General features: G+C 42.5%; 1 protein-coding gene and 1 pseudogene across 2 annotated transcripts in view; one reads left to right on the plus strand and one right to left on the minus strand.

Annotated features, from left to right (window-relative positions):
* Positions 1-4,388, minus strand: part of LOC108528467 (acyl-CoA-binding protein pseudogene) — a 39,392-nt pseudogene extending 35,004 nt beyond the window's left edge. The window contains exon 1 of the transcript XR_001885166.1: positions 4,373-4,388. The product of XR_001885166.1 is annotated as an acyl-CoA-binding protein pseudogene (transcript). The remainder of the gene's footprint in view (positions 1-4,372) is intronic.
* The window catches only part of EP300 (EP300 lysine acetyltransferase), a 94,951-nt gene that overhangs the window by 62,533 nt on the left and 20,820 nt on the right, over positions 1-11,598 (plus strand). Inside the window, 7 exon segments of the mRNA XM_017870239.1 lie at positions 86-195; positions 1,266-1,403; positions 1,976-2,413; positions 4,014-4,193; positions 4,381-4,525; positions 8,161-8,279; positions 10,745-10,984. Coding sequence (XP_017725728.1) covers positions 86-195; positions 1,266-1,403; positions 1,976-2,413; positions 4,014-4,193; positions 4,381-4,525; positions 8,161-8,279; positions 10,745-10,984 — 1,370 coding nt within the window.

Here is an 11,598-nt window from a genome sequence, read left to right on the forward strand (position 1 = left end):
AAAAAAAAAAAAAAAAAAGAATTCTGTCTTTTATTCTTCAATTTCAGAAAGGCTTTCAGATTTAATATTTTGCACATATTCACAGGTTTGAATCAATTTGGCCAGATGAGCATGGCCCAGCCCCCTATCGTACCCCGGCAAACCGCTCCTCTTCAACACCATGGACAGTTGGCTCAGCCTGGAACTCTCAACCCGGTTAGTTTGACGTCTTTAGTAATCTGTTTGGCTTTTACCTGGTATTTTGAAAATCCTGTTTGTTCCTAATTTATAAATACTCACAGTTATTTAAACAGACCATAACTCCTAGTTCTTCTGTAATTCTTCTGTATTTAACTCTACTAGAAAGCTGACCAAAAAACTAAAACAGCCAGGCCCTTGTCCCTGGAGTGTCAATGTTTAGTGGCCTGCATGCGTTTTCATGGTCACCTCTCTTCCCTGATGTCTGTCCAGGCAGAGAACTGTCTTTTACAAGGTTGATGGTGCATTTGCCTGGTTCTTGAGCTTGGAGAAGAGAGCTAGGCTTCTGCTCCTTATGCGAACTCTTCACCAGTCCATCTCTCTACCTTGACCCCGACCCTCCTGCTGCCCTTTAGAGTTATCTGGTGCCTCTGAATCTTGGCCCCTTTGGGGGCCAAGTGAGCATTACTACTTCTCACTAATCTGCTGTTTTCGACAAGTAGTTCTGTCCTTCATTGTAACCTGTAAGACAGATGGTGTTAAGAAGTTTTTTGCCTTTGGAGATTTCTTTCTTTAAGGCCTGAATTTGTGTAGGGTAATTTTAGAAATGAAATGTAACATTGCTAGAGCATTTGTGGACCATGAATGCTACCAGATTCTGCCACAACTTGTAAGATTTTACTTGTTTTTACATATTATGGGTCTTAGAATTTGTGTTACTACTACATCACTGACATGAGCTCATGAAATTGTGATTAACTCTCCTCACTTAACAGAGCATGCAAAGAAAGTTACCTGCTCTACCTGCTCTCCTTGTGCTAGACATATTTGTGTACCAAGATAACGTGTGTTTGTTCATCCTCTTACTATTTCTTGAGAGTAGACCTAGGTAAACTGTGAGGCTATTTCCCTTTATCTGCACAAGTCAGTTGTTCTACAACTTTCTTCCTTCTCCTCTCCAGCCCTCTTCACCTATACTCCTGTCTTTGACTTTACTTAATAAACCTGACATTAGGACCTTTTGATGATTTTAGCTATAGTGGAATAATTGTAATGAAGCAGTTTGGTGATCTGTGTTTTTTTTGCAGCCTATGGGCTATGGGCCTCGTATGCAACAGCCTTCCAACCAGAGCCAGTTCCTTCCTCAGACTCAGTTCCCATCACAGGGAATGAATGTAACAAATATGCCTTTGGCTCCGTCCAGTGGTCAAGCTCCAGTGTCTCAAGTATGTCTCATAAGTGGATTTTTTTACTTATTTTTGATTCTTGAAATTCCTCTTGACGTAGGTTTTTATAGGAAAGAGTGGCAGCAAATAGTGGGTGAAAACAGATGATTTTTTAAAAAATAACAGTTTTAGACTTAGGGTATTCTGAACCTGAAGAGATTATTCTGTGACATAGCAATGGTGTTAATTGTTACAAATTAGGAAATAATTTAAATGGATGGTTTTGTTTTTAGTAGTGAACACTTTTAAATAAATCTTAACACAATGTAGAAGGAACTTTGGCTGAAGAGAGCATAGGCAGGCCCTAGAGCACTGTGCATTCAATTCTGTCAATTTTTCTGCAATGGCTGAGGCCATTCAGCTGAATGGTTTGAAGTCTCTTTACTTAAGTGCTATATTGACGGTGCTGTCCAAAGCTATATCCCCAGTAATAGGGTATTTTACACATTTTGAAATAGATACATTGCTACTCTTTGTTTAACCAGTTTGTGTCCTAAATTCATATAACATGCCATGTAAGTATTTCATTAATTCTGTTTTGAATTGCTATCTTATGTTTTTTATTTTAACAGGCACAAATGTCTAGTTCTTCCTGCCCAGTGAACTCTCCTATAATGCCTCCGGGGTCTCAGGGGAGCCACATTCACTGTCCCCAGCTTCCTCAACCAGCTTTGCATCAGAATTCACCCTCGCCTGTACCTAGTCGTACCCCGACCCCTCACCATACTCCCCCAAGCATAGGGGCTCAGCAGCCACCAGCAACAACAATTCCAGCCCCTGTTCCTACACCTCCTGCCATGCCACCTGGGCCACAGTCCCAGGCTCTACATCCCCCTCCAAGGCAGACACCTACACCACCAACAACACAACTTCCCCAACAAGTACAGCCTTCACTTCCTGCTGCACCTTCTGCTGACCAGCCCCAGCAGCAGCCTCGCTCACAGCAGAGCACAGCAGCGTCTGTTCCTACCCCAACAGCACCGCTGCTTGCTCCACAGCCTGCAACTCCAGTAAGTAGAAATTTGATTTAGGCAGAATCATTAGAGCTGTACTGTAGTGTTATATTGTTTCTGGGTCATTTCTATTACTCTCTTTTGCTTTATCTCTTTCTGTTTTCTCCACAAGTAGAATGTAATCTGTTTTTCATTAGGGACTTTCTTATCCTGTTTTGCATTCCTGTGATAGGACCTATCATAGCAGGAGTGTAAAGATTTTATTTAGCTCTGACTTTGACCATTATGTTTCATGTTGTATCCTGAGGTCTGAAGGTACCTAAAGGGGTATGACAAGGGGACACAGTCCTTCTCTTTATTTAGTATATTATTTAGTGCAACACATAAATTTTACATGTATTTAAAGAATCTTTTTCAAACAGTTTGTGCTGTAAAACCTAGAGATTAAATTGAAAAATTGCAGATTTGGGCAGGCGCGGTGGCTTACACCTTTCATCTCAGCACTTTGGGAGGCCTTGGCGGGCAGATCACTTGAGGTCAGGAGTTTGAGACCAGCCTGGCCAACGTGGTGGTCAGAGACAGGTCAACCCTGTCTCTACAAAATATACAAAAATTAGCCAGACGTGGTAGTGGGTACCTGGGAGGTGGAGGTTGCAGTGATCCGAGATCACGCCATTGCACTCCAGACTAGGCGACAGAGTGAGACTCTGTCTTTAAAAAAAAAAAAAAAAATTGCAGATTTATGAGTCCCTGTGACCCTAACCAAAGTTAAAAAATTATCTAAGATGAGAGAATTATATACCCAGAACAACCTGTAGCTTCCTTGTGAGAGGTTGGTTATGTATATAATAAAAATCCAAATTCTTATCTAATAGTTGAATCCTTATTAATATAACTTTTTTTAAGGGTTTAGAAGCTTCTACTTTGATATCGATACTAATATATTAGCTCTCAGTCACGTTGATGAACTGAGAAGTCCCATGAGTCACAGCCATTTTATAAAGTACTGTACTTGATGGACAGCTGGTTCATCGTGGCTTCTGATAGACAAGGAAGGACAGAATGAGAGAGGAACCAGTGGATCTGCTTGATTTTATTCTTTATAAAATCAAAGTAGTTCCAGAAAATACTGACTTCCCATTAGGAGGTTTCTTATGACAAGCCTTAGGGAAAAGACAGGGAATGCCAGTTATCTCATTAGAATCTAGTGATTCCAAACAGCCACTCTGTGGGACATCATTGTATTTATTGTCTCCTTTTCTGTACCTTTGAAATTTTCTCTGGTGAGAAGGTAAAAACAAAAAAGATAGCCAGTCTTTATTATTTTCTTTCACTCATTTCTGTATAAATGTGAGCTCCTCTGAAGCAGACATCTTTGAAATCCCCACACACTGCCAGATGATGATAGTTATCAATGAAATAGTTGCTGGCTCTTTGATGTACAACCAGCCAACCAGTATTTACAAGTCTTAATTCTCCTGTTCTTAAGTATAATTAAAGGAGGTGAAATGGGCAGAGCAAATGAAAGCACCGTGAATGAATATAAGCCAAGAAATAGGTGGCTAATTCTGCTGTCTTATTGCTTACCTTACATTCTGATTGTATCATTGGCAAACTCTGTGTGTGTCTCACCCACTCCCCTTGTTTTTCTGCCCAGCTTTCCCAGCCAGCTGTAAGCATTGAAGGACAGGTGTCAAACCCTCCATCTACTAGTAGCACAGAAGTGAATTCTCAGGCCATTCCTGAGAAGCAGCCTTCCCAGGAAGTGAAGATGGAAGCCAAAATGGAAGTGGATCAACCAGAACCAGCAGATACTCAACCGGAGGATATTTCAGAGGTGAGAGTAGGGCAATTAGTTTGATTTGGTTAGGACCCCAGTCTAAGAACCCTGTTTTTAAAAAATATTGCAGAAAAATACTTTGATAATTAGATCTCATGGCGTAGATTTTGCATGAGAAAGGGTGTTCAGACTACTGATTCCCAACTAGATATCTTTGAAATACTAAAAACTCTTACCTTTATAGTCTAAAGTGGAAGACTGTAAAATCGAACCTACAGAAACAGAAGAGAGAAGCACTGAGTTAAAAACTGAAATAAAAGAGGAGGAAGACCAGCCAAGTACTTCAGCTACCCAGTCATCTCCGGCTCCAGGACAGTCAAAGAAAAAGAGTGAGTCTCTTACACCGTTTGTTCTGGGGGTAGATGAAGAAACCAAAGACCCAGGGCAGAATTGCAATCATGCCTCTTGGGCCTCAGAAGTTGCCATTAATGTGATTTCATTAACCTTGAAGCCCTGGGCCTGGTCTCTTCATTGTTATTAACATTTGTTCTTTCTTTCTTTCTTTTTTTTTAATGTTCACTTGCAGCAACCAATGAGTTAGTCATTCCCCTCATTTCTTCAGGGTTCCGTGTGTTAGTACCCCTAAAATTTTCTCATTTTCAAGAGAGAAATGTTTGTAAATAGCCTTGACAAAAATGCAGGAAAGAATAGCAATAATAGCCGGGCGCGGTGGCTCAAGCCTGTAATCCCAGCACTTTGGGAGGCCGAGACGGGCAGATCACGAGGTCAGGAGATCGAGACCATCCTGGCTAACATGGTGAAACCCCGTCTCTACTAAAAAAATACAAAAAAACTAGCCGGGCGAAGTGGGCGCCTGTAGTCCCAGCTACTCGGGAGGCTGAGGCAGGAGAATGGCATAAACCCAGGAGGCGGAGCTTGCGATGAGCTGAGCTCTGGCCACTGCACTCCAGTCCGGGTGACAGAGCGAGACTCTGTCTCCAAAAAAAAAAAAAAAAAAAAAAAAAAAAAAAAGAATAGCAATAATAAAATAATAATAATAGCATTTGTCATTCACCTCCTGTGTGCTAAATACCCACATTGTCTCATTTAATAATTTCTTTCTTTTTTTTTTTTTTTTTTTTTGTTGTTGTTGTTGTTGTTGTTGGATTCGGAGTCTCGCTGCGTCGCCAGGCTGCAGTGCAGTGGCAGGATCTCAGCTCACTGCAACCTCCACCTCCCAGGTTCAAGCGATTCTCCTGCCTCAGCCTCCCGAGTATCTGGGACTACATGCGCACGCTACCACGCCCATCTAATTTTTGTATTTTTAGTAGAGACAGGATTTCACCATGTTAGCCAGGATGATCTCAATCTCTTGACTTTGTGATCGGCCCACCTTGGCTTCCCAAAGTGCTGGGATTACAGGCGTCAGCCACCGCGCCCGGCCTCATTTAATAATTTCACAACTCTGAGGTTATTGGCCTGAAGCTTAGCAAAGTTAAATAACTTTCCATGGGTTACTCAGCTGACCCCAGTGCATAGGCTAGGATGCAGACCCAGGCAGTCTGAGGCAGAGTGCTCAAATCCAGCCATTCCAGCAAGTGTTAATTGACTATTTTAGGACGAAAACTTTTTGTAGCTCTAGTGATCTGCAAAAAGCACCAGGTAGGACATACCTGAGGGGTGAGTCTGCTGGCTTTTACAGATGATGTATATTAAAAAGTGTCCCATTAATACAATATGTTGTAAAATGTTGGGATTAAAAAATTATTTTCGGCTGGGCACGGTGGCTCAAGCCTGTAATCCCAGCACTTATGGGAGGCCGAGTTGGGCGGATCACGAGGTCAGGAATCGAGACCATCCTGGCTAACAACGGTGAAACCCCGTCTCTACTAAAAAAAATACAAAAAAACTAGCCCGGGAGAGGTGGCGGGCGCCTGTAGTCCCAGCTACTCGGGAGGCTGAGGCAGGAGAAGACGTAAACCCGGGAGGCAGAGCTTGCAAGTGAAGCTGAGATCCGGCCACTTGCACTCCAGCCTGGGCGACAAGAGCGAAGACTCCGTTTCAAAAAAAAAAAAAAAAAATATTTTCATTTTAAAAATAAGACTGCGTATATATGGAGGTGTTTTAATATGGGCTGTAACAAACCCAATCTTATATTGGCAGTCTCTCTTTAAAGTGTCTAAATCCCTCACGCCTGTAATCCACCATTTTGGGAGGCCGAGGCAGGCCATGATCACTTGAGGTCAGGAGTTCAAGACCAGCCCTTGGCCATTATGGTGAAACTCTGTCCTACTAAAGTACAAAAATAGCTGTGTGTGGTGGCTCTTACCCGTAGTCCAATCTACTTGGGAGGCTGAGCAGGAGAATCACTTGAACCGGGAGGTGGAGGAGGTTGCAGTGAGCCAAGATGGTGCCACTGCACTCCAGCCTGAGTGATAGAGGTAAATTCTTCTCAAATAAATAACATGTCATAATTTCACAAGTTTATTCAAGTATCCCCCTTATTTTTAGCACAGCTAAGTATGAGCGACAAGCATCTTTGTAGTCTGATTTCCCCCCTCCCATGAAACCCCCGCCCCAGAGGTGAAAAATATCTAAAGTAACAAAATATACTCTCCCAATGATGAAAATTTTTTTGCAATAAGAAAAAATAAGACCCCTTGCTGAAATTGAAAGCTTTCTAAGTCACTAGCTTCTCATAACTGTTTAATTCTATTTGGGAACACACCTGGCAAATTTTTTCCGGACTTTCAGGGAAATATCATTGAGAACACCTTTGAACTTAATTTAATCAAACGAAGTCTGTTGTTTTACCAATACCGTTTTTGTTCTCTCTCTTTTTTTTTTTTTTTTTTTTTTTTTGAGGTGGAGTCTCGCACTGTCACCCAGGCGGGAGTGCAGTGGCACGATCTCAGCTCATTGCAAGCTCCGCCTCCTGGGTTCATGCCATTCTCCTGCCTCAGTCTCCTGAGTAGCTGGGATTACAGGCGCCCACCACCGTGCCCAGCTAATTTTTTATATTTTTAGTAGAGATGGGGTTTCACTGTGTTAGCCAGGATGGTCTCCATCTCCTGACCTCGTGATCCGCCCGCCTCAGCCTCCCAGAGTGTTGGGATTACAGGCATGAGCCACCACGCCCAGCTGTCTCTTAAACTTAAACCTAACATTCATCATTAAAATAGTACATGTCTCTTTTTCTTTGTCTCTAAAACACCAAGCAGTTTAACGAAGGAGTCTTCTGTTCTGTGCCCCTGACTTCTTGTAGTATAAGACAATACCAGATCTAGTCTAGTTCCTGACTTGTTAAATACTGATGTCATAAAGAAAGACTTTTCTTGCTTAACTGCATCTCCCTCTAAACATGAGTATCTTGTATCTTGTGAACTCTTTTTTTTTGTTTGTTTTTTGGAGATGGAGTCTCACTCTGTTGCCCAGGCTGGAGTGCAGTGGCGCGATCTTGGCTCACTGCAACATCTGCCTCCTGAGTTTAAGCAATTCTCTTGCCTCAGCCTCCTGAGTAACTGAGACTAGCGCACCACCACGTCCAACTAATTTTTTGTATTTTTAGTAGAGACGAGGTTTCACCAGGTTGGCCAGGCTGAAACTCCTGACCTCAAAGTGATCCGTCCACCTCAGCCTCCCAAAGTGCTGGGATTATAGACGCAAGCCACTGTGCTTGGTCCCGTGGACTGTCCCATTTGGCAGTCTCTTCATAAATTTTTAGAAGGCTTTGGATTCTGTTTCTAATTGACCAAGTCTGTCTTCACTGATTTTGTGACTAAAAAGTTAAACTGAGGGTGAAGCGTGTTTAAAGGTGATAAGATGCAGTTTTTTAGGAGCTGCCTGAAGCAAAGCAGGGCTTAGAATCTAGAATCAGTAATTGAGCCCGTAGCGATATTTCCATGGGGACAGAGTAGTTAATTTTGTTTTTTTGATTCTTGGGATGCTTTTAGAGCTTCAACCTAAATGGTTTTTTAAAGTTCTTTTGCTTAATTGATAACTAATTTCAAATGCACTTTTTAAGTTTTCAAACCAGAAGAACTACGGCAGGCACTGATGCCAACATTGGAGGCACTTTACCGTCAGGATCCAGAATCCCTTCCCTTTCGTCAACCTGTGGACCCTCAGCTTTTAGGAATTCCTGTAAGTATTTGGTGGTACTTCTGACTTTGTTTTTTAATTTGATAACAGCTTTGTTGAGAGATAATTTACGTTCCAAACAGTATAGCCACTCCTTTCAGATTTACAATTCAGTGATTTTTTTTTTTTTCCTGAGACACAGGGTCTTATTCTGGTTGCCCAGGCTGGAGTACAGTAACACGATCTTGGCTCACTACTGTCTCCACCTCCTGGGCTCAGGTGATTCTTCCACCTCAGCCTCCTGAGTTAGCTGGGGCTACATTCATGCGCTACCTTGCCTGGCTAGTTTTTTGTATTTTTTAGTAGAGACGGGGTTTTGTCATGTTGCCCAGTCTGGTCTTGAACGCCTGGACTCAAGCAATTGGCCCATCTCAGCCTCCCAGAGTGCTGAATTACAGGTGTGAGCCACTGGGCCTGGCCTAATTCAGTGATTTTTAGTATATTCACAGAGTTGTGCGTGACACTTTTATTTTCATCATCTGAAAAAAATCCTTTACCATTAATTGTCACTCACTATTTTCTCCCATAGCACCCCAATCCTCAACATCAGCAGACTTCATTCTCTCTCTGGATTTATTTGTCTGTTCTACACATTTCATTAAATTGAAACATATAGGCCGGGCGCGGTGGCTCAAGCCTGTAATCCCAGCACTTTGGGAGGCCGAGACGGGCGGATCACGAGGTCAGAAGATCGAGACCATCCTGGCTAACACGGTGAAACCCCGTCTCTACTAAAACTACAAAAAACTAGCCGGGTGAGGTGGCGGGCACCTGTAGTCCCAGCTACTCGGGAGGCTGAGGCAGGAGAATGGCATAAACCCAGGAGGCGGAGTTTGCAGTGAGCTGAGATCCGGCCACTGCACTCCAGCCTGAGGGACAGAGCAAGACTCTGTCTCCAAAAAAAAAAAAAAAAAAAAGCAAAGGGACATTGGAGAGCCCTTTGAGGATTATTGGAAAAAACAAACAAAAAAAAAGAAACATATAGTATGGGATTATTTGGGCCAGGACGTTCCTTAGCATAATATTTTCAAGGTTCATCCATGTTATGTTGTAGCATGAATCAGTACCGCATACCTATTTATGGCCCAATAATATTCCATTATTTTTCTTTACCTGTTGATGAGTTGATAGACATTTAGGTTGTTTACACTTTTTGACTGTTAAGATAGGACCACAGTGAACATTGATGTATAAGTTTTGTATGGATTTAAGTTTTTGTTTCTTCTTGGTATTTACCTAGGAGCAGAATTCCTGGGTTATACGGTTTGTTTACTTTTGTTTTTTTGTTTTGTTTTGTTTTGAGATGGAGTTTCACTCTTGTTGCCCAGGCTAGAGTGCAGTGGCAGGATATCAGCTCACCACAACCTCCGCTTAGCGGGTTCAAGCAATTCTCCTGTCTCTCAGTCTCCCAAGTAGCTGGGATTACAGACATGCGCCACCACACCTGGCTAATTTTTTTTAGTAGAGATGGGGTTTCTCTAAAGTTGCCTCCATATACTGGGGTGCTGGCAGGTTTCATTTGGTGGTTTTAAACTGTTACTTGGCCAGGCATGGTGGCGCATGCCTCTAATCCTAGCACTTCGGGAGGCCAAGGCAGGCAGATCACTTGAGGTCAGGAGTTCAAGACCAGTCTGACCAACGTGGTGTAAGCCCATCTCTACTAAAAATATAAAAATTAGGCCGGGCGCGGTGGCTCAAGCCTGTAATCCCAGCACTTTGGGAGGCCAAGACGGGCGGATCACGAGGTCAGGAGATCGAGACCATCCTGGCTAACACAGTGAAACCCCGGCTCTACTAAAAATAAAAAATAAAAAAACTAGCCAGGCGAGGTGGCGGGCGCCTGTAGTCCCAGCTACTNACACATATATAAATTAGCTGGGCGTGGTGGTGCACACCTGTAATCCCTTGGGAGGCTCAGGCAGGAGAATAGTTTGAACGAACCTGGGAGGCAGAGGTTGCAGTGAGCCAAGATTGCGCCTCTGCACTCCAGCCTGGGCAACATGTTGACAGAGACTCTGTCTCAAAGGTCAAGCACTTCCAGAGACAAAAGCCTTTTAGGAATTTTATTCTCCTGTATCTTGCTGTCATTTCAGATGGAACACTTTAAGTTCTGTGGACTTATTGTTTCCTCATTGTACACCCCTTCTAGTACTAAAATTTTAAACGTCTTTAACTTTACTGATCTCACATGTACTTTCATAAAGTACCTGAAGTTGCTTCAGTAGACTATCAGCCTGATGTCTGGAAAGTCCATAGTAGTTCTGTTTCTCTGCCCTTTGAGTAGTTTAATATCTCTGTAGACTAATGATTTAAAGAAGTGATAGACATCAGTCACCTCTTGGGGAAAATAGACAGGCCAGAAACTAAAACACTGCCTGGAAGACTAACAATGATAATGGATGATACTCTATCTCCTGTAAAAATAGTTAGACTTGAGTAATGTTTGATATCACTTGTCGTCTTTCTAGGATTACTTTGATATTGTGAAGAGCCCCATGGATCTTTCTACCATTAAGAGGAAATTAGACACTGGACAGTATCAGGAGCCCTGGCAATATGTCGATGATATTTGGCTTATGTTCAATAATGCCTGGTTATATAACCGGAAAACATCACGGGTATACAAATACTGCTCCAAGCTCTCTGAGGTCTTTGAACAAGAAATTGACCCAGTGATGCAAAGCCTTGGATACTGTTGTGGCAGAAAGGTAAGAAATGTGTTTCAGATTTGACTTTAACTTTTCTAGGATGCCTAGAATAATACAGTAGTGTCTGGGGTAAGAGAATATCCTGCTTCTGGCTTTGACATGGCTTTTTTTTTTTTTTTTTTCCCCTTTTCTTTTTTCTTTTTGACAGGGTCTTACTCTTCCAGGCTGGAGTGCAGTAGTGAGGTCATAGCTCACTGCAACCTCAACCTCCTGGGCTCAAGCAATTCTCCTGCCTCAGCCTCCTGAGCAGCTGGGACTACAGCCATACGCCACCATGCCTGGCTTTTTTATTGAATTTGTTTTGTAGAAACAGGGTCTTATCATGTTGCTCAGGCTGGTCTTGAACTCCTGGGCTCAAGCAGTCCCCCTACCTCCGCTTCCCAGAGTGCTGGAATTACAGGCATGAGCCACATCTCCCAGCTGACACAGTCTTTCTCGTAATGTGTGCCACAGTAGTAATATCTCTTAATATGAAGTGGACTTTCTTTAAAGGCATTTTTTCAGAAGTGGCAATTGTATGGAAAAGTTGACCAATTAATCAACAGACTGTGAGCTCATCTGGAGTAGGGGCATTCTTTTTTTTTTTTTTTTTTTTTTTTTTTTTTTTTTTTTTT

The sequence above is a fragment of the Rhinopithecus bieti genome, unplaced genomic scaffold (genome assembly GCF_001698545.2).
Source record: "Rhinopithecus bieti isolate Rb0 unplaced genomic scaffold, ASM169854v2 scaffold_4967, whole genome shotgun sequence".
NCBI classification, from domain to species: Eukaryota; Metazoa; Chordata; class Mammalia; order Primates; family Cercopithecidae; genus Rhinopithecus; species Rhinopithecus bieti.